This window comes from Perca fluviatilis, chromosome 18, assembly GCF_010015445.1.
Source record: "Perca fluviatilis chromosome 18, GENO_Pfluv_1.0, whole genome shotgun sequence".
NCBI lineage: Eukaryota > Metazoa > Chordata > Actinopteri > Perciformes > Percidae > Perca > Perca fluviatilis.
In genome coordinates this window covers 6,247,938-6,275,924 of record NC_053129.1, presented here as the reverse complement: position 1 = coordinate 6,275,924, position 27,987 = coordinate 6,247,938, and the positions used below count along the sequence as shown (strand labels likewise).

The window sequence follows — 27,987 nt, the reverse complement described above, 5'->3', positions numbered from 1 at the left end:
CACAGTGGAGAGGGTGGACAGCATCAAGTACTTTGGTGTCCACATCACAGATGGTCTGACCTGGGTGTTACATATTGACTCAGTGGTGAAAAAGGCAAGGCAGAGACCTCAGACACCTGGGGAAATTCCGGGTATCTCCTTAAATACTGAACAATCTGTATTCCTGCATAATCGAGAGCGTGCTGACAGGAAACACAACTGCCTGGTACAGAAACAGCAACAAAAACACCGCTATGCCCTGCAGAGAGTGGTTCAATCAGTGTTCAAGGAAAAAGCCTAGGAGATTCATGAAAGATGAAGACTTTTATGAACCCCCCACACACACACACACACACACACACACACACACACACACACACACACACACACACACACACACACACACACACACACACACACACACACACACACACACACACATTTTATGATGAATAGTTGAAGGAGCTGATGGACATTTCACTGGAATTGTACCTTGTATGATTTCATGTGACAAATAAAATTGATTGATTGATCATTGATTTTTACCTGCCTGTCATTTTTACACATTTAAGGTAGAACAGACCCTTCACAATGCAACTACAGTTTTCCTGTGTAATGCTTTGGGTATAATGGTTGTTAGCTGAGGTGCAGCATACCTCCATCCAGAGCCAGTTTTGCCCTCCACTCAACAGGAAGAAACTCTACATGCTCTGTGGTGCGATCGGAGAAGTGCTTCTCCTCCATCTTTCTGGCAGCATCTCTCATCCTGCATACCAGCAAAGACAAAACAATTAATACAAGAGTTATTCTGATTCCTTTTTCAATTTTCTGTGCTCTCATTGGGAACCTCTTGATATCTCACATGCTGGTGTTCCTGATAATGCGGCCCTGGTCCATCTTCTGGCCGATGCCATGCACCACAAAGACGATGTGTGTGGTTTCAGGTGGGGTGTCCTCAGGTGCTGCCTCTTCCACGTATCCACGATGGAGACGCGTCCCGCTGCTGGAGGCTGAGTACATGAGAGGGAACATTACTACCTGAGGTGATTTGTTCCACAGCCTGTGTTTAGTCATTATCTGACACTGCCAACCAATAACAAGTAAACTAAAGTGGTCAAACCATGTTTTCTGGCAAAAAGACAAATGTTAACCTTTTTTTTTTTTTTTTAAAACCCTCTACATCACCATATATTATGACCATGATCTTGAGATGGGCCATGCAGGTCACAATGCACAGACACAAGTGTTTTTTGTCCAGGTTTGGAGATTGACTCTGAGATTTCTGCCAACGCAACATAATGGAGATGAATGGAATTAGTTTGTGCTGCTCACAGCATTAAAAAAAATTTAAGATTAAATCGTTATCTTGTTCTAGAAACAGTGTCCCTATAACTAGGCATGCTTACTGAAAAAAAGCACTGTGTAAACAAACTTAAGGGCTGCACTGATGTGGGTGTTTTGTTTCACGGGTGAGACAATGAAATACTATCCATTAAGACTGGCTGTAGTATTAAGATCTATGAGAACGAAGGCTATCAGAAAAACAGATAAAGCATACTTTACCTACTTTAACTTTTACATTTTAGACTGAAAGTTAAAGCTGCACCAATCATTTTATCCTCCATCTCAAAGATAACCAGCCAAACAGAAGAATCCCTATTGACATTACAAAGTCATCTACTAGGAATGTACACTTGTACTATACTTATACTTGCATGTATTTGATTGACATATTGTGTGTTCAAATTTGTTTATTAGGATAAACCCCTTGAGATGTATCCCAACATATATCACAATCATTACATAACAACAGAGTGACAGGAAAAAAAATAAACAAAATAAAAATAGAACTAAAAATAGGAATACAATTATCAATAACACAGCGTACATACAATGAAAAAAAAAAAAAAAAAAGCAATAACAAAACACATGCATAAATTCATCAAAACATTACAACCAGTAATAATAAATAAACAGTAAAGTGTGAGTCGATCACCAACTAAAATTGGGTATGAACATTATATAAATAAACAGTAGGTATAGGGAATGATGGCATTGTTGATAACAATGAGAGTCCATTTTATCGTGAGAAGACATGACATTCTTAAACATAACAAATATTGGGGCGGCCTCTAGCTCACCCAGTAAGAGCATTCGCCCCATGTTGGCCGAGTCCTGCAGCGGCGCAGGGTTAGAGTCCGACCTGCTGCCCTTTGCTGCGTGTCATTCCCCATCTCTCTCCCCCTTTCATATCTATCCATTGTCCAATAAAAGGGAAAAGCCCCAAAAAATTAGCTATAAAAAAAACATGCCAAATATTAAAATTGATCTTATTTCCACAGGGAAATTATTCCAATCTGCTGCTTTCTTTTGCCAATTGTTTTCTTAACACAAGGGACAGAGAAGTAGAGTTGAGCATAGTGCCAAACTTATCTATTATATGCGGTGTTAAGTAGAACAAGGTCTGATTTAAATTCATTTTAATAGACAACATCACAATAGTCCAGAATCGTAAGTATAAGTTGAGAGGCAAGATTCATATGAACACTGCGCGTAAAGCAATTTCGAGATCGATGTAAAACATTGATTCCAAAGTTCACTTTACGTAACACTTGCTCAATGTGTAATTTGAATGAGAGTTCAGAATCAAGCCATCCACCAAGATATTTAATCTTATCGACTTTATGCAGAGGAGTGCCATCATCACAGGTTATAACACAGGAACCAGGTTTGGATTTGAGTTTCTGTCTGGTACCAAAGATAATAATATAGACTTTATTTTGTTTAACAATAATTTATGTAAAAGCCAATCTTGTAAGATATTGAAGTTAGACTGAAGAGAAGCTTGAATTTGTGTTGTGTTCAACTTTATGCTGATGACATTGTCATATGCAAACCTGATCTAACAGTTATTGAAAATTGATGGTAAATTATTTACATAAATAGAGAAAATAAGTGGTCCCAATGTTGAGCCTGTGGCACACCTCTTTGTTGAACCAAAAGATCGGCTTTACTTCCATGTAGAACAACAGATTGTTTTCTATTATGCAAATATGAATTGAACCACAATACTGCATTTTCAGAGAGGCCGATATCATGGAGCTTATCTTAAAGCAGATCGCGATCAACAAAATCAAAGGCTTTAGTTAAATCAATAAAGATTGCACCTGTGAGTTCACCATTATCTACAGCACATCTAACATCATTGGTAAATTTAAGTAGGGCAGTAGTTGTGGAGTGATTAGACCTGAAGCCAGATTGAAATGGTGATAGGATATTCTTGGTACTGAGATAATGTAAAAGTTGATTGTTAATACATTTTTCAAAGACTTTAGCAATACAACATATAACGGAGGTCTGCAATTGTTTGGATCAAGTACATCTCCAGATTTGTCAAGTGGAGTGATGTGTGTACATTTCCAGATAGCTGGTAGCTCACATGTAGACAAAGAAAGATTGAATAAATCAGCGTGGATACATAAGAATATGGGAAGCTGGTTTAATAAACCTGTTTTCTATTCCATCAAGTCCAGGACCACTATAAACATTTAGTTCATTAATAGCATTCTGAACTTCAGCTGGTAAAATTTTCCTAAACGAAAAGGAACTACAGCAAGGTGAAATATTACTAAAGAAACTAGTAGACAAGTGAGAGTTAGGTAATAAGGAGGAGGAGAAATGATAATTGAATGCATGGGAAAGTCATGCAGTCAATGTTTATCTAATATTTTAATAATGGTTTTTATTTTTTTCTAGAATTGTTTAGGATTCTTAAAATCAGTAGTGAGACAGGCCCTCATTTATGAAACGTGCGTACGACCTAAAACAGGCGAAGGACGGGCGTAAGCCGATTCCTACGCAAAGCTCGGCATTTATCAATTTGAACATGAGCATAGGCTGCGATAAAATCTCACGTCTGACCTCGTGTACGCAAGTTTTCGAGTCAGTGTGGACTTGCGGTGCAGCATATAATCAGTTTAACAGGAGAAGGAGAAGTCATCAGTTGATCACTTATCAGCAATGGCAGATCTGGCTCTTTTAGAAGACCTCTATGATCCCGGTACAGCAGTGCACACATACGCGCACGTGCCACGGTGGAGCGCTCCATCGGATTGTTTAAGGGCAGATGGCTTGCATCAGCGGGGGGGACCCTATACACGGCAGAAAAAGTCTGCAACAACAACCGTGCTAACGTGTGTTTATTTAAATATAGGTACACCTACATGTAGACCAAAGAGATTTCAATAGAAGCCCGTATATTACTATTAGGACTAGGGCTGCAGCTATCGATTATTTTAGTAATCGAATATTCTACCGATTATTCCATCGATTAATCGAGTAATCGGATAAGAAATACTTAGTAAGAAATACTTAGTAAACAGCTAACAGTACAGTAAACAGTAAATATTTATTATAGCTGTTTACTAAAAAAAAGAAAACCTGTCGCTTGTATATATACAAAAGACTGGTTTCCTTCTTTAGAAAAAGCAAAACATTTTATTGCCAAATTCCAAGACCCTTAAAAAGAAATACATTACAATAGTACATTTTTGGTGGCCCAAATGTTAATATTTTTCACCCAATTCCCCTTCTTGCCTCTGGCTCTTTGCACTGGATATGCAAAAGAGCTGTTCACTGACCAGAGGGTTTACAGCAGGGCTACTCAGCTACACTGTTCTGGGGGACACAGAAGCCTAATACACAGTGAGGAGCATAGCTATATCTATGGTGAGGAGAAAGAATAAAGAAACCGATAGCTTTCGTTTTAGCTTGGTAAAACATCGCTATTAGCAGAGTAGCATGTTGTAGGCTAGTTGTGTAAAACATCGCTATTAGTAAAATAGCATGCTGCAGGCTAGTTGTGTAAACAGCGCGGTGGACGAGAGCAGCAGACGTTAGCTACCTTGTGTCGGGTTGGCTCCGTGGAATGGATGAGTACACTGGAGGTTTATTACAGAGGTGATGTAGCAGCATGTTTGCAGCTTAAAATGATCCCAAACTTTCTGTCGTTTTCTCTCGCCTGTCTCTCCCTTTTAGACCCTCGCTATTTTCGTCTTCCTTCATTTGTAATATGGGCCGTCAGTCTTGTGTCCACAGAAGCGCAAACCTCTTGTGCGCTAGTAATAATCCTCCGTGCGGAAACACATTGAGCCGTACAACCTTAATTACATATACACGATTACAATAACGAAGCTTCGAGGCAAAGAATTTTGCTTCGAGGATTTTTTGTAATCGAATTATTCGAGTTATTCGAAGAATCGTTGCAGCCCTAATTAGGACTATAGAAAATGTGTCAAGGATGTAAATTAAATAGGCTAAACTTCAGCTGGAGTTCGATTTACTACGGCAACACTGTTGACCGCATCAGTGATCTCTTTTCATTCCGCATTCTTTCTACAGCCTTTAATACCAGTTTTCAGGCTGCCAAAAAGTACACACATTAGTGCAAATGAACCTGAGATATCAGGGTTTCAATCTCCACCTCTGAAAAGTGCCGCTTCTCAGCTGGATTACGTCTTGCCATGTCGTAAATTGCAGGGTGAGGCCTCAAAACCGAGAATATATTGGGGCCTGATAATATCAGGCCCCAAACGATCGTAATTTAAATATCAGGCTGATATTTAAATTACGATCGTTTCCAGCCGCTGCATTTATCAATGTACGACCATTCTTAGCCTGTCGTAAGATGATTTGTGCGCTGGTTTCTACATTAGGTTGATAAATGAGGGCCTCTGTCTGTATAATAGTTTGATTTTGCATTACAGGTTTTTGTCTTGCTCATATTTCTCAACTGCCTGTATATTTTGATATTGATTAGAAAAATCAACTGCCTGTATATTTTCCCAATCAAAAAGGACGATGTTTACCCTTGACCTTAGTAGTTTTCCAAGGAGCAACATCATTAAACCCAGAATACAGATAATAATAGCATATCAAATCATTAATAAATAAATCTAAATTTCAATTTCCTATAGTGTCTGATTTTGATTAGTCTTGGAGGCAATTTAATTAGTTTACATACACAGTAAACAATTGAGTGATCACTAAAGCAGTCAGACATAATGCCAGACCTTATGATTCTATTCGCGTGTGAAATTGTCATTGCAAGAGGATGCATAATTTGATCCAGAGCTGAACACAGCCTTGCTTTGTTTTGAACAATCCATAGGACATGTTGTCAACAGTTTTACGAAGATTAACAAGCACAGTACAAATAGCATATTTTTTAGTATTTGATGATACTAATTTTTGATGATTTTTGATGATTTTTTTTTTTTTTACTTTTTACTTTATCAGGGAGGTCATACATAGTTCAAGATTTAAAAGACAATTAGGTACATACAATTCTTCCAATGTAGATTACACTATGAGTACGTACTGATACAATATCATTCAGACTATTGCATCAAGCGAGTCAAAAAAGCTTTCCTTGCATCTACTGTTCTCCTTTTTCTTTTACCTTAATTAACTATAAACATCTGAACAAATATTGCACACACAATTTATTCACGAAAATCTACACAACACGGTCTCCTCAGTAGGTCAGTTAAATGGCAATTTAGCAGGGTCATTAAAGCAGGTCTGGTCACTGTGGGCTAATGTACCTGACCCATTTTTACCATGATCCGTTATGATGATCTGATTACATTTTTATAGAAAATGTTAGTCTCTCCATTAGGGCTGCAACGATTCTTCGAATAACTCGAATAATTCGATTACAAAAAATCCTCGAAGCAAAATTCTTTGCCTCGAAGCTTCGTTATTGTAATCGTGTATATGTAATTAAGGTTGTACGGCTTACTGTGTTTCCGCACGGAGGATTATTACTAGCGCACAAGAGGTTTGCGCTTCTGCGGACACAAGACTGACGGCCCATATTACAAATGAAGGAAGACGAAAATAGCGAGGGTCTAAAAGGGAGAGACAGGCGAGAGAAAACGACAGAAAGTTTGGGATCATTTTAAGCTGCAAACATGCTGCTACATCACCTCTGTAACAAACCTCCAGTGTACTCATCCATTCCACAGAGCCAACCCGACACAAGGTAGCTAACGTCTGCTGCTCTCGTCCACCGCGCTGTTTACACAACTAGCCTGCAGCATGCTATTTTACTAATAGCGATGTTTTACACAACTAGCCTACAACATGCTACTCTGCTAATAGCGATGTTTTACCAAGCTAAAACGAAAGCTGTCGGTTTGTAGTGTAACTTTTCATTAGTTTGCTTCTAATCTTTGGAAATGTAGCTGCTGCCGGAGACAAACCGGCTCCTCCCCCCAGCATGGCTACTTAATATGCACGTGAATGACGTCATCATGCATTCTTTATTCTTTCTCCTCACCATAGATATAGCTATGCTCCTCACTGTGTATTAGGCTTCTGTGTCCCCCAGAACAGTGTAGTTGAGTAGCCCTGCTGTAAACCCTCTGGTCAGTGAACAGCTCTTTTGCATATCCAGTGCAAAGAGCCAGAGGCAAGAAGGGGAATTGGGTGAAAAATATTAACATTTGGGCCACCAAAAATGTACTATTGTAATGTATTTCTTCTTAAGGGTCTTGGAATTTGGCAATAAAAATGTTTGCTTTTTCTAAAGAAGGAAACCAGTCTTTTGTATATATACAAGCGACAGGTTTCCTTTTTTTTTAGTAAACAGCAATAATAAATATTTACTATTGCTGTTTACTAAGTATTTCTTGCTAAGTATTTCTTATCCGATTACTCGATTAATCGATGGAATAATCGGTAGAATATTCGATTACTAAAATAATCGGTAGCTGCTGCCCTACTCTCCATAATGTAAATTGAATGAATATTTTTTTAACCAATCGTCTAATGTTGGAGCATCTGGATGCAACCAATTCCTAGTCAGGGCTTTCTTCCTTCCAATAAGTAATTTTCTCACTAAATACTTGTCCACTGGAGATTGAATATGCAATGCTATAGTGCCAAAATATATTGTCAGATCAAATGGAATGGTGATTTAAAGTAGATTTCCGGACCTTATGCATTTCACGCCAGAAAGATGTAATTTTTGAGAAATCCTAAAATATATGATAATTGTTAGCTACATTTGAACCACATAACCTCCAACAGTTCCAACACCATAATGCCTTTTCTGGGCAGGGGTAATGAAGAATCTCATGATACTTTTCCACCCAAATTCTGTCCAGCTGTGTTGGGCTGTGGTTTCCCACTGCAATTTACAAATATTTCCCCATTCATCTGTAGATACATATAACAATTCCTCCATTTCCTTCCCATTTATGTTTAACATGATGGCTGTTTGAGTTCAAAAGGTCTTTAAGATATTTATATATTGTAGATATTAGCCTTTTTCCACTCACATGTGGTGGAATTTCCAGAAACACCAGGTTGTGCCAAAAGGGAAAGCATAGACAGCATCACGCCATTCATAAGTCACAGTCTGTATAAACCAAACCTCTTCATGCTTAAATTTGTTTTTGTCTCTACAGATTCAGGGAATCAGGCACCTGCATGATATGTGAATGTTTCGTTTTTCGTTTCATTCCTTTTGGAGGTCGGTGGAAACCAGGTAAAGGGGCCTGACACACTGTAGCATACTTCCCAGAAAGAGAGATAGGCTCAACTATGAAATTGTGTTAAGCATCTATGTTTAGAAGTTGGGATGGCACCCACACTGTACTGTGTGATCCTAATTTCTCCTCCATTAAGTGTTCATTAAATGCTCCTGTGTAATTCCTCAAGGTCTCCTGAACCTGTATGTGAAATGAGTTGTGCTGCTCCTGAGTTCCTCATAACAACGATTTCTAAGTTGCCACAAATCTTGGTTCTCCAATCGATCTTTTTTGAAAGACTCAAAACTCTTTAAAATGTGCCTCTGTTAATCATCTGCGTTTTATATCTGGCGTCTTCTCTATTTGGAATAATGTCCACATCATATGCACACATAGGCGGTGTCTGAAAAGGAATCACATTTTCCTTCAAAACTTTTTTGGCTTCCACATATTTTGTTTTTTTTGCCTAAGAACTCTAGATGAGTAGTCATTGTCCAGAGTAATTTTTTTATTCTTCCAAATAAACCCCTTCTTTTGCCACGCTGTTTGTAGAATTTCCTCTATGTTCTCTAGCTCAGAAACTTAATGATAGTAGATTTTGGGGGAGTTTCTTCCCTCGGCGAGGGTACAAGCACCCAGTGTGCCCGTTCTGGTGGGCACAGGGATAAGTTATGTTTCAGCATCTCTTCAACAAAATGCATCAATAGCTAAGTTTCCATCCACTTGTCAATCGAATTATCTGAAGTTCGGTAAAAAAACTCATGCGAATAAAGCTGGTGAAAGTGTGTTTCCATCCAACAGCTTTAAAGCGAATAAAAACCTGTGCGTAATGACGTCACATGCTGTTTTGCGATTAAATTGGTATATCGAATTGATTTGAGACATTTTATGGTGTTTCCATTCATTTTTGAACTGAATCGCACAAGATTCAAGCGAACATTTGCGAACAAAGTTTTGCTAGACAAAAGTAGTTGTTAATATTAGAAGTCAAGCTATAGCCTAAGCTCCGATGGACCTTTGGCTGAGGATATGATCCAGCTCATCAAAAAGGTGGAACTTGCCTTATATTTTCCCTCCGGCACCGCTGCGAGACAACTCTCTTTTTTGAGGCCGTGTATCGCTGTTTGAGTGCCTTCCATTTACTCCGCAGGACGTCCCACGGCTGGTCGTAAGGGGACATTCTAAAACGCTTAACGTGAAAAAGCTTAACATGGTTTAATATCTAAACAACGATCAATCATCACCAGATGTATCATGGTCATATCTTGTCATGAACACTTAAGCCTGTCAAAAAAGTTATCTCACGTTAATGTGTCAGATAACGTCCATAATATTTGGACATTGGGTTAGATTTGACCGTTTTAAGTGGTTATGATGAGCAATATAGAAGAGGATTTTTTGGTGATGATTGATCGTTGTTTAGATATTAGGGCTGCAACGATTCTTCGAATAACTCGAATAATTCGATTACAAAAAATCCTCGAAGCAAAATTCTTTGCCTCGAAGCTTCGTTATTGTAATCGTGTATATGTAATTAAGGTTGTACGGCTCACTGTGTTTCCGCACGGAGGATTATTACTAGCGCACAAGAGGTTTGCGCTTCTGCGGACACAAGACTGACGGCCCATATTACAAATGAAGGAAGACGAAAATAGCGAGGGTCTAAAAGGGAGAGACAGGCGAGAGAAAACGACAGAAAGTTTGGGATCATTTTAAGCTGCAAACATGCTGCTACATCACCTCTGTAACAAACCTCCAGTGTACTCATCCATTCCACAGAGCCAACCCGACACAAGGTAGCTAACGTCTGCTGCTCTCGTCCACCACGCTGTTTACACAACTAGCCTGCAGCATGCTATTTTACTAATAGCGATGTTTTACACAACTAGCCTACAACATGCTACTCTGCTAATAGCGATGTTTTACCAAGCTAAAACGAAAGCTGTCGGTTTGTAGTGTAACTTTTTATTAGTTTGCTTCTAATCTTTGGAAATGTAGCTGCTGCCGGAGACAAACCGGCTCCTCCCCCCAGCATGGCTACTTAATATGCACGTGAATGACGTCATCATGCATTCTTTATTCTTTCTCCTCACCATAGATATAGCTATGCTCCTCACTGTGTATTAGGCTTCTGTGTCCCCCAGAACAGTGTAGTTGAGTAGCCCTGCTGTAAACCCTCTGGTCAGTGAACAGCTCTTTTGCATATCCAGTGCAAAGAGCCAGAGGCAAGAAGGGGAATTGGGTGAAAAATATTAACATTTGGGCCACCAAAAATGTACTATTGTAATGTATTTCTTTTTAAGGGTCTTGGAATTTGGCAATAAAAATTTTTGCTTTTTCTAAAGAAGGAAACCAGTCTTTTGTATATATACAAGCGACAGGTTTCCTTTTTTTTAGTAAACCGCAATAATAAATATTTACTATTGCTGTTTACTAAGTATTTCTTGCTAAGTATTTCTTATCCGATTACTCGATTAATCGATGGAATAATCGGTGGAATATTCGATTACTAAAATAATCGATAGCTGCAGCCCTATTAGATATATTAAACCATGATAAGCTTTTTCACATTAGGACTTATAAAGCCAATGACAACCGTGGAGAGTCAACCCCCAGCTGCTCCGCTGCCCTGAAGCAGAAACGCTTTATGTCAGATAACGTCCATAATAATTGGACTTTGGGTTAGATTATTTGACAGTTTTCCGTGGTTATGATGGGTAATATGAGAGAGAAATTTGGTGATGATTGATCATTGTTTAGGTACATTAAACCACGTTAAGCTTTTTCCTCGCCATATTAACAATATTAATACGACCACTGATGAAGAAAATATTAATGTGAGATAACTTCTATAATCGTTGGATTTCGATTTAGTTTTTCTGACAGGCTTAAGTGTTCATGACAAGATATGACCATGATCAATCTGGTGATGATCATTGTTGTTTGGATACATTAAACCACGTTAAGCTTTTTCAAGTTAAAGGGGTGATAGAATGCAAAACCGATTTTACCCTGTCATAGTTGAATAACGACAGTTCGGTGGGTAAATAGGACATACATAGAAGCTCAAAATCCCACTGACACCCCTTTACTATGAAAATCTCATATTTTGAAACTGCAGCTGAAAACGGGCGAATCCCAACAAAGCTGAGTTGCTTACAAAAGCATCTCAAAATCCGGAACCTTAAGAGAACAGTCACGCCCCAACATTTACATAGGCTACACAACTGACCTGAGATCAGGTAGTTTTCTGAATCTAGCTAGGTCACGCAGATCTCTGCTATTCCATTACAAAATTCACTTCTGAAACTTTTTTATGCGAGAAATCAACCATATAAAGCTCAAATATGGGCCGCTTTACGAAAATGGATGGCTAATTGCAAATTTTCTCCGACTGTGTGTCGGAGGTTAGTGCAGGTGTTGGTGCTGCCTCGGTTGCTACATCGCCACCCCTGACCGGCAGTGTCAGCGAGCTTGTTACCGCGCAATCTTTTACAGCAGCCCGCAGGTTCCAGTAAATCTTATAATGGGTATGTGTGTTGAGTTATTTAAACAAACAATCGGGGAAATAAACGCCTCTTGTCCGCGAGTCTCATTGATAGAGCGCGCGGTGAGATGGAGTCCATCAATGAGAACTAGCTAGCCTCCTCCTAACTCTGACATTCACAAAAATACATTCAATTGAATCCGAAATCGGACAAGTGTTAGCTAAGCTTTGTAAGACCTTGAGGAACCTGTAATATTGCCATGACGAAGTAAATAAAAAATAAAATTTTATTTTGGTGAAAAAAAAAAAAAAAGGTGGTTGGTTTTTTTGTTTTTTAAAAAAAAAAAAAAAAAGGCGCCCTTCTTTTTAAAAACAATACTTTGCTTAAATAAATAAAAAAAAAAAAAAAAAAAACACCCCCTTTTTTTTTTTGATGTTGTATAAGTGGCGTGACGAAATTCAAACTGTAAATATAATTTAGTTATGGCGACAGTGTAGCTAGCTAGCTGTGGTATTTCCCCATTGTAATGAATGGGACATATAGCAAGCAGCTGCTCGTCCTACAAAGACGCCTCGCGTTCATAAAAATGCCTTAAAATCAAATCGGACACAACAGTTAGCTTTATAAGACAATGGGGAATGATGTTGTATAAGTGGCGTGATGAAATTCAAACTGTAAATGTATTATTTATAGATATAGTTATGCCGGTAGCTGGCCGCGGAGCCCCGTAGTGCAGTATCCACAAAGGGTGACTTTGCCCTGGGTATGGAGCCCAGCAGGCTGTCGCTTTCTCGTCAGACTGTGTGTAGCTCCTAAAGTTTGACACGTCTTACCAAATTTGCAATTAGCCATCAATTTTTGTAAAACGGCCCATATTTGAGCTTTATATAGTTGATTTCTCGCTTAAAAAAGTCTCAGAAGTGAATTTGGTAATGAAACATTGCAGTGTCTGGAATATGAGATTCTGTCGCTTCTCTAATGTATGTGTATTGGGGATTCGCTCAACCAATCAGCGCGCGTCTCTAATGTGTGAGTATGGCAAGTCGCTCAACCAATCACCGCGCAGCTCATCTAAATATTCATGACCATACCATATTTGGAAGAAAAGCTCTCGTTACAAATAGGGCCAAATCACAGGGATGCATAAGGGCCAATAAAATATCAACCAGGCCATTTTCAGCCCAACCAATGTTACATACCCCATTATGAGACCATAAGGAACAGTGTGAAATACCCTATATAATCATTCTATCACCCCTTTAAGCGTTTAATGTCCCTGTCGTAACTGTTTGTCATTTCCTTCGCGAGCTCCTGATAAATGATGGCGTTTCTTAGATTTTTGCTATCTAAAATAGCTGTTATATTTTTCTGGTAAATTAAATTAAAAAAGTATCTTGTCTCCTCGTTTGTCCACTTACATCTGTTTTTGTTTTGCAAACAGAGCGGAACTGGGCGGAAATGAACTGAAACTTCTTCTTCTTCGTTTTTTTGCGGGTTGCAACCATAAAATGACCTAAAACTTAATCGCATTTCATTATTTATTCGGCAAATAACGTTTCCATCAGCGTTTATCGCATAAGCCGTATATCGATCAAGAGAAAATCCGATGAGACCGAACGTATTTCATTTGAGTCGATATTCATGAAATTCAGTCGTTCAGTTTCCATAAGGCATTTTTCATTCAATATCACTTAATTCGGATAAAAACGGGTCGATGGAAACATAGCTATTGACGGAGACTCGTTTTCAGACCTCTCCGCATCAGAGTAGATCCTAATGTTATATATTTTTTTAACCTTTAAGGTTATTCTGGAGAATATTCTAGACAGTATTTGTTATTGTTTTGGATTGTTGCAATGATAGTAAACATATTATATATACACTACTGGTCAAAAGTTTTAGAACACCCCAATTTCTCTAGTTTTTTATTGAAATTTTAGCAGTTCAAGTCCAATGAATAGCTTGAAATGATACAAAGGTTAAATGGTGAACTCCCTGAGGTTAAAAAAAAGTAAGGTTACCCAAAACTGAAAAATAATGCACATTTCAGAATTTTACAAAAAGGCCTTTTTCAGGGAACAGGAAATGGGTTAACAACGTAAAGCTGTTCTGCAGCAATGGAGGTTGATCAAGCTTTGAAAGTTGGTACTACCAATTCCCACAGGTGTTCCAACTTGTCTGGATTACTTACAAACCCCTCTGTTTGTATAAAAGTATTGTTGGAACACACTGTGGTACCATACCCTCGTGAGCATTATATGAACAGTATTGTACTGCAGAAAGTAGTGTGTTGCCATAAAAATGGTGGGGAAAAGGCAATTAACAATGGAAGAGAGACAGACCATCATAACACTTAAGAATGTTGGTCTTTCCTACAGAGAAATTGCGAAGAAAGTCAAGGTTCATCATGCAGGATTTTTGTACGCCGTTGAGTAGGCAAAAGGATGGTTCCTCAGTGTGTGACATCAACTGTCAAACATGGAGGAGGAAGCATGATGGTCTGGGGCTGTTTTGCTGGATCCAGGGTCAGTGATTTGTACAGAGTGAAAGGCACCCTTAACCAAAACGGCTACCACAGCATTTTGCAGCGCCATGCAGTACCCTCTGGTATGCGCCTAGTTGGTCAGGGGTTCATCCTTCAGCAAGATAATGACCCAAAACATAAGCTATGCCAGAACTACCTTAGGAAAAAAGAACAATATGGTAAGCTTAGATACATGGAGTGGCCAGCACAGTCACCAGACTTAAACCCCATTGAGCTGGTTTGGGATGAACTGGACAGAAAAGTGAAAGCAAAGCAACCTACCATTGCCACACATTTATGGGAACTTCTGCAACAGAGTTGGGAAGAACTTTCTGAAGAATATTTGATTTCCATTGTAGAAAGAATGCCATGAGTGCGTCCAGCTGTTATATCTGCCAAAGGGGGCTACTTTGATGAGTAAAAAATTTAGAATACATTTTGGTTTATAAATTGATTTCCTGATTTCTTTTTTAACTTTAATTGTTCATTTATTCTATTTTTTCATTTCAGAGTACAATAAGACATTGAACTGCATGAATTTCAATAAAAACCTGGAAAAATTGGGGTGTTCTAAAACGTTTGACCAGTAGTGTGTGTGTATATATATATATATATATATACAAAATCATGCGATTAATCGCAATTAAATATTTTAATCGAGTGACAGCCATAATTTTTACATATACCTTTAGAGAAGCCCAGTTTCTGAGTGACAGTACGTGCGATCTTGGAGGTGGTGGCGTCACTGTACAGGTACACCTCGTCCACACTGTGCCAGTCCACATGACTCCTGCTCAGCTTCAGACTGTGGATGGCTGGGAGACATTCGTGTGATTAGCAGCAAGTGACACACTTCATCAAGCATAATTAATTTACCATTTCCAATGAGGGTGTGTAGAATGTGTGTATATGTGTGTAAAACTCCATTGCAATGAAGTCTACATTCACAAGTCATCATGTACACACACTTAGTGCCTCCTCTTCTCTCAGGTGAGCTTCCTATTGGTTCAGCTGGAGTCAGCTAAAATAACCTCACCTGATTTGTTTCGGCCTTGTTCTAATGGCAGAGTTACCCCAACCAACAGCACACACACACACACACACACACACACACACACACACACACACACACACACACACACACACACACACACACACACACACACACACACACACACACACACACACTAAACTAAACTAAACTTCCTGTTCAAACATTCAAAATAAGATCGATATCCGCAGGCAAGAATAAGCGGCTTTTAAAATTCTAATAATACAATGCAAAGTATACCTATCGGCGAATACAACCGTATACAAGTAACGTTACAATATTACAAAGTGTTTTACTATTTTATACTATAACGCTAACGTAGTTTCCAAACATAGCTAGCTCTCAAGCTTATTTTTACATGCAAGTTTCTGTGGTTAAATTCTGTGGCCTAAATGAGTCACATTTAGGTCATTACCGTTAGTTCAAACCATAGACATTGACTATCGACTTGATTTACAGTAAAAAAAAAAAAATAAATAAAAACGTAAAATAATAGGAATAAGTCGTAGATGTATATTAGATATATTATGTGTTTGTTGAATACTTTATATACCTTCTAGGCCACTGTAGTTCTATCCAAGGAGTTCCTGTTATGGCCATTATGGAAAGTGTTTACCAGTGGATTTTTCAATAACGTGTCTTAGAAATCATATGAAATGGCAGCGGTTTTCCTGGTGACCTTGTATGAGTACTCCCCATTGTTTTATACACACACACACACACTCACACTTACCCCTTTCACAACACCTGAAGCCATACACTTGCACTCAACACATTCATCTCCATAAACACCTATCTTCTTTGTTTATCATGGACATACCTTTCAAGGTCTACTTTATTCCACACTCTGTCTAACATTCCTTACCATCCTTGCTGTCCACCGTGGTGGTCACCACCTCCATTTCGTAGGTGTCCCTCATCCGTTGCCCCCTGAAGCGGGCAAGGTTCTCCATCTCGATGAGGTCACTCTCGTCCTCCTCCAGGGGAAGCCACGTTCCATCAATGAACCACTGACCCCTCATCACAGGAATACGGTCTTGCTCTGAGGAACACCACATGATGTTTACCACACTATTTGTAAGCTTGTTAGGACCCAAACAGTTTGTCGATCAACTATAATATATATATAAAACTATGGTATAATGACAAGAAATATTATTAAGTTATCACAAGTTAACACAGCCCAAAGTTACATTTTCAAATTGAGACCAACATCAAAATATATGGTGCTTTTATTCTGACAAATAATGAAGTAACTGATGAATTAACTATAATTTTAGCACTAAAGAGTAGAGGTTGCAGTCATGGCAAAAATAGTGGTTGAAACAGTGGTACTTGCAGTATTTTCTATAGTAAAAGCAGTTTACTAATAATGATCATTCTATGTTAATAGTAGCCTTGTTTGATGAGTGCCAACTGCAATTGATCTATCCAGTACAGTAGTAGCTGGTTCTAATAGGTGGTAATAATAATACTTGTGATACAAAGTGGTGTTGGTGGTGGTGTTGGAAGAAGCAGAGGTAGTAATAATGGAACGTCTTACTTCTTATTCGCCAAAGGCGAAATAAGTTACGTAGTACTGTAGCTGTAACTTTTAAGTAACTTTAGGCTGGTGGAGCTGCTACTAATAGTAGTAATTAAATAGTAGCAGTGTTTTGTAACAGCTTTATCATTATGGACATAAATCACATAAATCCTTATGTGCTCACGGTTCCAGTAAACGGGGTAGCATTCCTTCTCCCTGATATCGACTTCATAGAGTCCCCCTCTGACACACACTGCCTCCACGCTGATGTCGTCCGGATCCCTCATCTCTTCTGACGAGTGCCGCTGACCTTCGCTACGCTGCACCGCCGACTCCGCACTGTCCTCGGCTCCGCTCTCCGGCTGGACCTCCTTTTCCTCGGCCTCGACAGGTTTGACGGGGCGTTTGACCTTGTCAGGGTTCTGTTTACTGAATCTCTGATAGACAATCTCGATTTTCAAAGAGTCATGTCCAACGAATGGTTTCCACGTCCGCTTGTCCTCTTTGTAAAACCACCGCACCTCCTCTGGTCCCAGCTCAGTGACGATCTCACCGCGGTGCCTGGAGCTATTTGACCGTATGCGCTTCTTGGTTGTGGAATTTCCGTCACTTTCTGTGTAGTTTGGATCGATGTCCAGATACGAGCTGGAATATTCTTCCCCAGCCAGGCCCAGCATCATGACATCATGGGATAACAGCGGCAGGTGTATGTCAGAGCCGGGCTGCTCTGGGTCCCTGTCCCCCGCAGCAACACTACCGTTATCTCCCATCGGATTGTCGTCGTAGCCGGACAAAAACACATCATTTGCCATATCCCATTCATTACTGCTGACAGAGTTATTCTCCGAGCTCTGTTGGCGGATAACGTTAGTCGTTTTATCCCTCATATTGCTCATGGTTTGGCCGCAGATTATTAGACCCAATAATGTTAAATGGAAAATAAAACAAATGCACAATGTCCCTACCGTCAGACTATTAGCATTACGTTATACCAGATTAACGGTTTCGTCTCCCCATCTTGTAACATCTGTGTTACAGCCGAACTGTTCTGATCCCGACAATATTTCTTAACATTATAACTAACGTTACAGATTTAAAAATATTTAGCTAGTGTTTAAACGAAACATAACCTCCTGGTTTCCTGCCTGCAACGCTACACACTCCCCGTTCACGTTCCCGTTTTTTTGGGATAACTGCTGGAATAATCAATGAACGGTAGCCTACTAGCTAGGGTGGTAATCTCAGTTGCTCCATCATGTCAAGTCAATGAATACAAACTAAACTTCCTGTTCAAACATTCAAAATAAAATCGATATCCGCAGGCTTTTAAAATTCTAATAATACAATGCAAAGTACCTATCGGCGAATACAACCAACAACAACAAGTAACGTTACAATAGTACAAACTGTTTTACTATTTTATACTATAACGCTAACGAAGTTTCCAAGCATAGCTAGTTTTCAAGCTTATTTTTACATGCGTTTCTGTGGCTAAATTCTGTGGCCTAAATGAGTCACATTTAGGTCATTACCGTTAGTTCAAACCATAGACATTGACTATCGACTTGATTTACGGTTAAAAAATAAATAAATAAAAACGTAAAATAATAGGAATAAGTCGTTAATGTATATTAGATATATTATGTGCTTGTTGAATACTTTATATACCTTCTGGGCCACCGTAGTTCTATCTAAGGAGTTCCTGTTATGGCTGTCATGGAAAGTGTTTACCAGTGGATTTTTCAATAACGTTTCTTAGAAATCATATGAAATGGCAGCGGTTTTCCTGGTGACCTTGTATGAGTACTCCCCATTGTTTTACATAAGTGTGGTTTCTTTGTGTTTCGTTGTTACCGCCGCCATGGTGATGGGCTGGTAAGTGACTAGCTTATCCACTGATCTGGCAACAACACATATTTTCACATATTAACGTTACCCCCCACACGTTTCCCTCGAATTCGGTCGATTGATAAGCAGTCTGTTTTCTTTATCGTTTATCTCAACGACATGGCACGTGGACTAACGTTACATTATCACATCGGAAGTAAAATAATTGACATACACAATGCAATACCATAGCATCTGAATCACCTAGCTAACTCACAGTTGTCAGTGCTATAACCATATTGTTCTATATCTATCGCTATAACGTTAGTGTCTGTAACGTTAGATTCTTCCAATCGCTGATGTTCACAATATGTGTTGGCCAAATGTATTCACAGTTATGAAAGTAAGGTATGAGATACACGGACACGGTTTCAAACTGTTGTGTAATTACTCTGGAATTACGGTATACCAGTACATTAGGCTACCAATGAGCTAGCTAGCTACTTATATGTAGATACTGCAGAACAAGAGATGAAGTTATGGAATAAGGGGGTAACATTTGGGATCTTACAAAGAACAATACTGTAGTTATTTTTTACCTAGTGGGTGCCTATATTGTAGTTATTTTTTACCTGCTACTTACCAATACTATGTTTTACCTTCTGGGTACCTATACTGTATAGTTCTTTTTTACCTACTGGGTACCTATACTGTAGTTCATTTACTGGACACCTGGCCCACCTTCTACCATACCTGTCAAGTTTTGGATTTGAAAAAAAGGGAAATTCAGGCTCCAGTATCCCTTACATTTTAAGACAGGTGTACAAGAAAGCTAAAATCACCACTTGATGCAGAATGCTGAAAACATTTACAATTTATAACATTGTTTGGAAAGAATGTGTGGAATGAAAATAAAATGTACATTTACATTTTATTTTCATTCCACACATTCTTTTCATTTCATATTGCTTTTCTTTTACAGTTTTTCTTTTCATTTCACGTAACGTTTGTTTACTCTTTTAGTGAGTTATTGTACAAATTTGTTGCAGACTTTGCATTCTTTAAGACTCTTTTGGAAGGAGTGTATTTGTGGGCTGGGCCACAGTGGTTCATTTTACATGAGAGTGGAGCGCAAACAGTTCTGTTGTCTAACGTCATCCTATTCTCTGTAACAATCTTTCGTACCATGCTAAACACCCTTTCTGAACTTGCATTGCTATGGGGAATACATAGTAAAGCCTTCATAAGTTTTGGCAGCGCACCGTCTCTGTCGTAGCGTCCATCATCATCTGACCTAACACACAAACCTCGCGACAACTGCCACCTACAGTAGCTGTAGTAGGCTACTGCAGGTGGCAGTTATCGCGAGGCTAGTGACAGAGCTCAGATTGGGAATGTTTTGTTTGTTTTTTTCACTCCGCGCGGGCCTGGGGTAGGCCTATTATTATTTTTTAATGACGCAGGTTAAAATACGGGAGATTTACGGTAAAATACTAATACGGAAGGACGGCGGGAAAGAAGGGTAAAATACGGGACTTTCCCGGCCAAAACGGGATACTTGACAGGTATGCCTTCTACTGTTAGTTGACCATCCCCGCCCACAGAGGACCTGCTGATCTTTTTTTCCCCTCACAACTTTATTTTGTAACTTCTCACAAAGAGCACACTCATTAGTCATTATTCGTCTCAGTCTTATTTTATAATCAAAGTCTAGTTGACATAAACGCTCTGTTACTGCTGTCATAGGCTATATCCTTCACATTCCACTTCCGGGATTGCTCCGGTGCTGCAGGAAATTCCGCCCGATGCTTGTGTTTTCTGTTTTCTTCCGCTTTCTTTGTGTTGGAATTTTAAATTCGGTGGATTTATGAGGACTATGGTTGACTGCTTGACTATCTGTCCAATCGGAGTTTTTTCTCGTAAGAGTATTTTGCAGCAGCTTTGTTTGGAGTTTAGCACCGCCCATGACGATTGTGATTGGTTTAAAATAGGGCTCACATGATTCCTCGAATAACTCGAATAATTCGATTACAAAAAATCCTCGAAGCAAAATTCTTTGCCTCAAAGCTTCGTTAAATCAATTTAATTAACGTTGTATGGCTCACTGTGTTTCCGCACGGAGGATTATTACTAGCGCACAGTTTGACGCTTCTATGGACACAAGACTGTCGGCCCAGATTACAACAAATGAAGGAAGATGAAAATAGCAAGGGTCTAAGAAGAGACAGGCGAGAGAAAACGACAGAAAGTTTGGGATCATTTTAAGCTGCAAACATGCTGCTACATCATCTCTGTAGAAAACATCCAGTGTACTCATTCATTCCACGGAGTGAACCCAACACACGGTAGCTAACGTCTGCTGCTCTCGTCCACCGCGCTGTTTTACACAGCTAGCCTACAGCATGCTACTCTGCTAATAGCGATGTTTTACACAACTAGCCTACAGCATGCTACTCTGCAAATAACGATGTTTTACCAACAAGCTTAAACGAAAGCTGTCGGTTTGTAGTCTAACCGTTTATTAGTTTGCTACTAATCTTTGGAAACTTAGCTGCTGCCGGAGACAAACCGGCTCCTCCCCCCAGCATGGCTACTTAATATGCACGTGAATGACGTCATCATGCCGGTGATGTCTGCATTCTTTATTCTTTCTCCTCACTATGCATTGAGGCTTCTGAAAATGTGTCCCCCAGAACAGTGTAGTTGAATAGCCCTGCTGTAAGCTTTGTACAGTCACATTTACTCTCTGGTCAGTGAACAGCTCTTTTGCATATCCAGTGCAAAGAGCCAGAGGCAAGAAGGCGAGGGGGTAAAAAATATTAACATTTGGGCATTTTGGGCCACCAAAAATGTACTTTTGAATTTGGCAATACATTTTTTTGCTTTTTCTAGAAAAGTTTCCTTTTTTTTAAGTACACAGCAATAATAAATATTTACTATTGCTGTTTACTAAGTATTTCTTACTAAGTATTTCTTATCCAATTACGCAATTAATCAATGGAATAATCGGTAGAATACTCAATTACTAAAATAATCGATAGCTGCAGCCCTAGTTTAAAGAAAAGCCAGAGCATGTTTTCCTCCCATCCCCCAATATTATGTGAAGTAGCCAGACCCTCCTTCAGTGCGCTTTTGGAGGAGGGTCTGGCAAAGTGAGACTATTGTTGTAACTACTACTACAGTTTATGGCCATTATACAGCAGGATGTAAGTTAAGTTTTCCTATTTTTATGTTGCTTTACTGTTTATTTTGCAGGTCACGTTAGCATGTTGGGCAGCTAATGTGGCTAACATTCGCTTCGATCATGACCCAGAGGCTGGAGTGGTTAATACTGGTCAGAGCCATAGAGAGAGAAGAGTTGAGACACAGATCTCGCTAGTGGGGTGGTCACATGGTTCATGTAAGCCTGTATAGTTCCAAACACGCAGTGCTGTCATGTTCTTCTACGGGACTGACAGCAGCGATTGCGATATTGAATGGTAAATAAATGAAAACACATACCCAAGTACTTGTTTGACTGTTACTGCATTATTGCATATTTGTTAATGACAGTTTTACATTTGGAATGGTAGGGTGACAACTGAAAGCTATGTATAAGTATTACTTAGATACCTTTTTAAACTTTATGAGGTTTTTTAACATTAATATGCATTCCCCCAGCCTGCCTATGGTCCCCCAGTGGCTAGAAATGGCGATAGTTGTAAACCGAGCCTTGGGTATCCTGCTCTGCCTTTGAGAAAATGAAAGCTCAGATGGGCTGATCTGGAAGGTTACCTCCCCTTTCTCTGCTTTGCCCGCCCAAAGAATTTGGCCCACCCATGAGAGCGAGAGACATGAAGGCATTCAAACAAGCAAAGTGGCAGTTGGTCAAGGCCCCACCCCCACCCTCCACCTTGCCCCCCTCTCTCCTCTTCAATAGCTACAGACACAGAAATGGCACATACTAAGGAAAGCTCATTGTGGGACTGGCTCTAGTGGCTGTAATTCTGCACCACAGCTGAATTTCGGGAAAGAGACTTCAGATACAGTATAGAGCTCAACATTCCCGCCCACAGCGGGTTCCAGAAGTAAAAATACAATGCAATTTCTCCATTGACAAATTGGAGTATAAGCCATAAAATGGTAACCGTTGATGGTAGACTTAAAACCAGCATGGCGACGTGACTAAGTGATTGTATATGCTCATATAGACGCCAAAAATCATGGGGCACCAACCTTGTTTTGAGATAAACGTCTTTTATTCGCGATGTCTTGGATAAGTACTTCATTACATATATAGCTAGATATAGTATATAGCTATATATATATAGCTAATATAGATCGTGCAGGGAGCTGCCTGCACGATCCGTCATGAGGATTTACGATTTACGAATCACGATCTGTTCCACGCTTCTGCCGTTAGCCTCTGGCGGGAAGCTAACGTTAGTTTAGCTAACAGCTAATGTGGCTAACCGCTAGCTGACAGCTTGATTCAGTCTAAAATAACGTTATCTCAAACTAAACACTGGGGAAAGCAGGCTACAACTGATGTAACAGCTGTTATATATTTTAACAGTTATTTTCAGGTTTTATTTTGAGGGTCTTTAAAAGTTATTACATGCTGTCTCAGCTAGCGGTTAGCCGAATTAGCTGTTAGCTAAACTAACTTAGCTTCCTTTATTCAGTGGTGCGCGGTGGTTTATGGGATGAGTAGTTCCTTCGCTCTGAAATGATGATGTACACAGTCTTGTACCTTTGACTTTGTTTTGGATTTTCTGTTAGTTTTTTCACTCAAATTGGTACGTTGTATTCATATGAGGAACGTACCATCTGGTTAGCCTAAGGCATGGTCTAAAACTCTTTATATACGGATTTTTCCAGACGTCAATGGGAGAAATGAATGGGGAATTTACTTCCAGAACCCAAGGTCTCTCAGAGGAGGGGCGGGACTGTTGAGCTCTATTAGGGGACCACTAAGGTCTAAATAAAAGCATCCAAAGAGCACCATGTCATATGACCTTTAAGTTTGAGGGGAAGCTTCACGTTCGTGTAAGCATGGACCCCGGTCTATCCCACCACCACCCCACAGCCTGTTCCGCTCTGTGCAGCCATGTATCCCCTGATCCAACATAAACAAGCAGAACACAAGGATACAATCGTGGCAGATGATCGATCAAGGTGATTGATCAGTCTGAGTCTTTCCGCAGCCCAAGACATTTTCCTGTCAGGGTATAATTAAACAAACGCAACCTTATTTCTACTAGCTAGCTAACCTAGGGCTTAATTTGAACCGGAACACGCCGGAACATGTTATTGGATCCGGCACCTCCTGTGTCACCAGGAAAAATTAATCGCCTAAATCAAAAAATAAACTACTATTTGTGTAGTGTTCAATGTTGTTATCTGTTTTGTTAGTCGTTATTCCCCATTGAAGTTCCACAAAAATCTTGTGTTTGCATTTCCGATGCGTTTTGAGGTGAATTTTCAGGGTAAGACGGAGGGGGGAGAGGCCCTTCAACAGCGCGGCTCTGCACTTGTGCTGGTTGAGATTACTGTTATAGCCTTATTTCACAAAAATGTCAAAAAGACAACAAAGTTTGCTTAACTTGTTCAAATACACTGGCCAGTCGGATCCCAAACAAGCAAAAAACGTTTCTGCCGATCAAGAATGTGGGGACCACGGTGGGTTTTTTGGTTAATTTAATAGTCCGATGGATAACTGCTGCTTGTGAAAACTTTTTTACATTTCGCACCGATGCAGTGCATATTCTGAAATAAAAATAAACATTGCCCTGATGTACACACATCGCTCCAATCCCCGTTTTGAGTCGCCGGATCCACCCCCCCTCTGTGCTCCGGGACCTCCCACTTTACAAATTAAGCACTGAGCTAACCCTACTAGCATCATATACACAGTATTCAGCTGACTAGCTAACATCGTCAGGTTCAGCAGATAAAACCTAAATAAAACCCGTCCTCAATCCTTAATGATCCTAGTAATCCAACGTCAAAAATTAACTAAATAAAAGTTGTCAGAGATTCACTACTGAACTTCGTAATTGTTGGTGTAGCGATACCTTCACAGATGGCGAAGTCGAGCTAACAAACTTGCAGGACATCGGTTGTCTTCTACCATGTTAAAAATATATATAATTACGCTGTGCACATACAAATAAAGATCAGTATATGCATCATAAAGGGCCTCTGATAAAATATAGACAGTTGACAATTCAAAGAGGAGTAACTTACCTCAGAAGTTACCTGACGGCCAGCAATGGAAATGAATGATGTCCAACACCGTAGAATGGAGTGTTTGGAACTATGTGAGGCTGCATACCACAGAAGTAGGCGGCAAAAAGTGTACAACGGCGTCCAATGGGAGTGTCGCCACTCTGTCTTTCTCTATCACTCTGATACTGGTTAATACTGAGAGAGACTGTGTGAACTTTTAAAAACTTTATTTAAACCCAGTTAAATAACGACTGAAGTATGTTGTACTTGGATAACTGTTCTTTTCATGTTTTTTTTTTTTTTCATGAAACTGTACTGCAACTTTAGCTCAGCTGGCTTTGAACAAATGAAGGCCCAGTCTGCTTAGCTCTCCTCCGGTCTCTTTGCCAGCTGCTGTATTATGTGTAATGCTATGTAATAACATAAGTATTTAATTCATGTAAGGAATTTTAGAAACTGCATTAATTAGCTTGGCAACGTTGCATAGCTTTGATTAACGTCAGCACCCAGTTTCTAATATGCTCAGGACTGAAAGCTGTAACATTACCAGCTCTGTTGCAGTGTAACACAATGGAATATTATCGGCAGCAAACAACACTGAGTCGCTATTTGCAGCTTATAGTGATCTTACAACCTTTTATGTCACAACACAAGTTACACAAAGTCAACTGTTTTCTATAATACATTTTTTCCTTACTAAGTAATTTGTTATCATGTTTTACAATTTTTGTTCAGTGATGTTGATAGGTTTTCAATGTAGTGAGTCCCTGGGACCCAGAGGTTGTCATTTTAACACTACAAAACAAAGCAAGGATAATGGATGAAATAAAAACTGCTTTCAAGGAGCAGAAAACATTTAACTGTGGTAGAACCTGATAACAAAAATGTAATGGTCCTCTCTGTCTAAAAAGTACAATGTCCCTCTCCTCGTCATTTAAAAAACAAACAAATATCTGTTTCACATCATAATGATGTAGCTTTAACACTCAGCTAACTTGATAATACACAGTTTATGTTGTATTTTTCCCACTGAGTGATAAGTTGAAGAAGCTACCTCACCCTCTAGAGGCTGGAGGAACTGCAAGGGGAGAGCAATAATTCATATTTCCCTGCAACCTTGATGAATGGAATAATAAATAATGGATGCGTGGATAGTCAGACATATAGGCTACCTAGCAACATCACTGTTTGTAGCTGTTGCCATAACTACACATTTAAGATGATGTAGTGAACTAGCCTATAACTTTGTCTGTAATCACCTTGATGTTATATGACAGTTTAATCTAACACTGAATTTGCAATATTTTACAGGTAGTCTGAGTGACCTGATGCTCAGTCCTGAAGCTTTTCCTGAACTTAACAGACTCTCCTCACAGTACGAAAAACCATCAGAGGAGAAACAGCGTCAGGAAACTCTCAGTATCCTCAGAAAGATGCATCAGGATTACTAGCAACAGTATACAAGAAACCCTTTACTCTGGAGGACATGATGTGGACAGTTTACATAAAAGTTTTTTTAAAATTTCTATTTCACTGACTATAAATAAAGGGATTTATTTTTTAAGAGGGTTTTTGTCATTTTTCAATTGTTTTTGTGAATGAGGAATGTAATCATAAAATTAAAAGAAGAAAAAAATAGAGGAACTAACATTGCTTTTGATAACAGCCCACCTACCCCGTAGTTATCTTGTAGTTATTCTCTAATTAATCGTAACAAGGGGGGAACTAACACTGCTTTAGATTACAGTCAGCATACCCTGTAGTTATCATGTAAGTAAGCGTAACAAGGGGGGGACTAACACAGCTAACAAGTCTCTTTTGGATTGTACCACAGACAGACGGTTTAATTATTATTCTAGGTACAAGTTTAGCGATACTTGGCATGAAAAACAGAATTTAGGGGAAAAAGTCAGTTCCTAACAACGTATTTGAAGCCTACTGCTTCTTATGCGAACAAGCAATCAATTAAACTGGGAATGTTGGGTATACGTGCACTGGAGTCTCATGCAAAAAGTGAGAAACCTCTAACTGCTGTGAAGCATCTCCAGCAAAGGACAGCTAGTGGGCAGTTAGTTCTGCCTAGTATCTGGCAGCGGCTCCAGCCCCAGCCCCAGCACTACCTCCACACAGCCTAGTCCAGGCCCACGCAACAGCTCCGCAACTCCCGTAAGCGACCTCAGCGTCGTTTTTGGATCAGAGCCAACAGAGCGGAGGTGCTCTTGGTTGGGTACCGAAACCCGGTGCCGAATAGCAACGCGGATTTCGGTGCCTCATTTCGGTCCAACTGAAATACAGTACCTGTGCTGCTCTCTGGTGCTCTGAAACGGACATCAGAGGCAACAGAAGCATTGCTGCATGTGACACTAGTTAACATTACACTTCGCTGCTGCGATAGAGTAAATTATATTGTGATCACTACAACATGAAAGAGGTGGGAAATGACCAAAAGACTTTGCCTAATGTTAGTCAGTAGCTGCTTAAATACGGATAAAATGCCGAAAGCTCAACGGTGTAAAGTGTGGCAGTATTTTACTGGAAATGATTCCAACACTGGGATGTCCAACAGTCTGCAGTTAAAGACACAGAGTAGACCGAGAAACAGTCTCCAGTTAAAGACTCAGAGTTGTCGGAGAAACAACATAGAACGTAATGTATGTTCAATTAGAACCACTATATGACAAAATGCTATTTTGTCATCTAGTGGTTGTTCTTTTTGTCGTGTAACTGCAATTGACTGGTAAAACAGGTTTGTTATAAGGAATTGTTATTAGATTTTAAATAAATCATTTTTATTTGACCATATGGCCTTAGCAATACACAAGCCATGCTCTTCTTTATTTTAAAGT

General features: G+C 39.5%; 2 protein-coding genes across 8 annotated transcripts in view; one reads left to right on the top strand and one right to left on the bottom strand.

The window, feature by feature from the left end:
* ddhd1b (DDHD domain containing 1b) overlaps positions 1-18,375 on the bottom strand; it is a 104,143-nt gene extending 85,768 nt beyond the window's left edge. For all 4 annotated transcript variants that reach the window (XM_039781973.1, XM_039781976.1, XM_039781974.1 and 1 more), the window contains exons 1-5: positions 17,289-18,375; positions 16,445-16,621; positions 15,215-15,343; positions 842-989; positions 636-745 (exon numbers count right to left, since the gene is read on the bottom strand). In XM_039781973.1, the coding sequence (XP_039637907.1) occupies positions 636-745; positions 842-989; positions 15,215-15,343; positions 16,445-16,621; positions 17,289-18,000 (1,276 nt within the window). In that variant the 5' untranslated portion in view covers positions 18,001-18,375. The remainder of the gene's footprint in view (positions 1-635; positions 746-841; positions 990-15,214; positions 15,344-16,444; positions 16,622-17,288) is intronic.
* cgrrf1 (cell growth regulator with ring finger domain 1) overlaps positions 6,999-27,987 on the top strand; it is a 36,185-nt gene continuing 15,196 nt past the window's right edge. Inside the window, exons 1-2 of one of the 4 annotated variants that reach the window (XM_039781989.1) lie at positions 6,999-7,024; positions 8,454-8,533. In XM_039781989.1, the coding sequence (XP_039637923.1) occupies positions 8,487-8,533 (47 nt within the window). In that variant the 5' untranslated portion in view covers positions 6,999-7,024; positions 8,454-8,486. Of the gene's footprint in view, positions 7,025-8,451; positions 8,534-18,789; positions 18,980-26,452; positions 26,598-27,987 lie in introns of those variants that run through there. The other 3 variants (XM_039781991.1, XM_039781990.1, XM_039781988.1) reach the window with 3 other exon arrangements.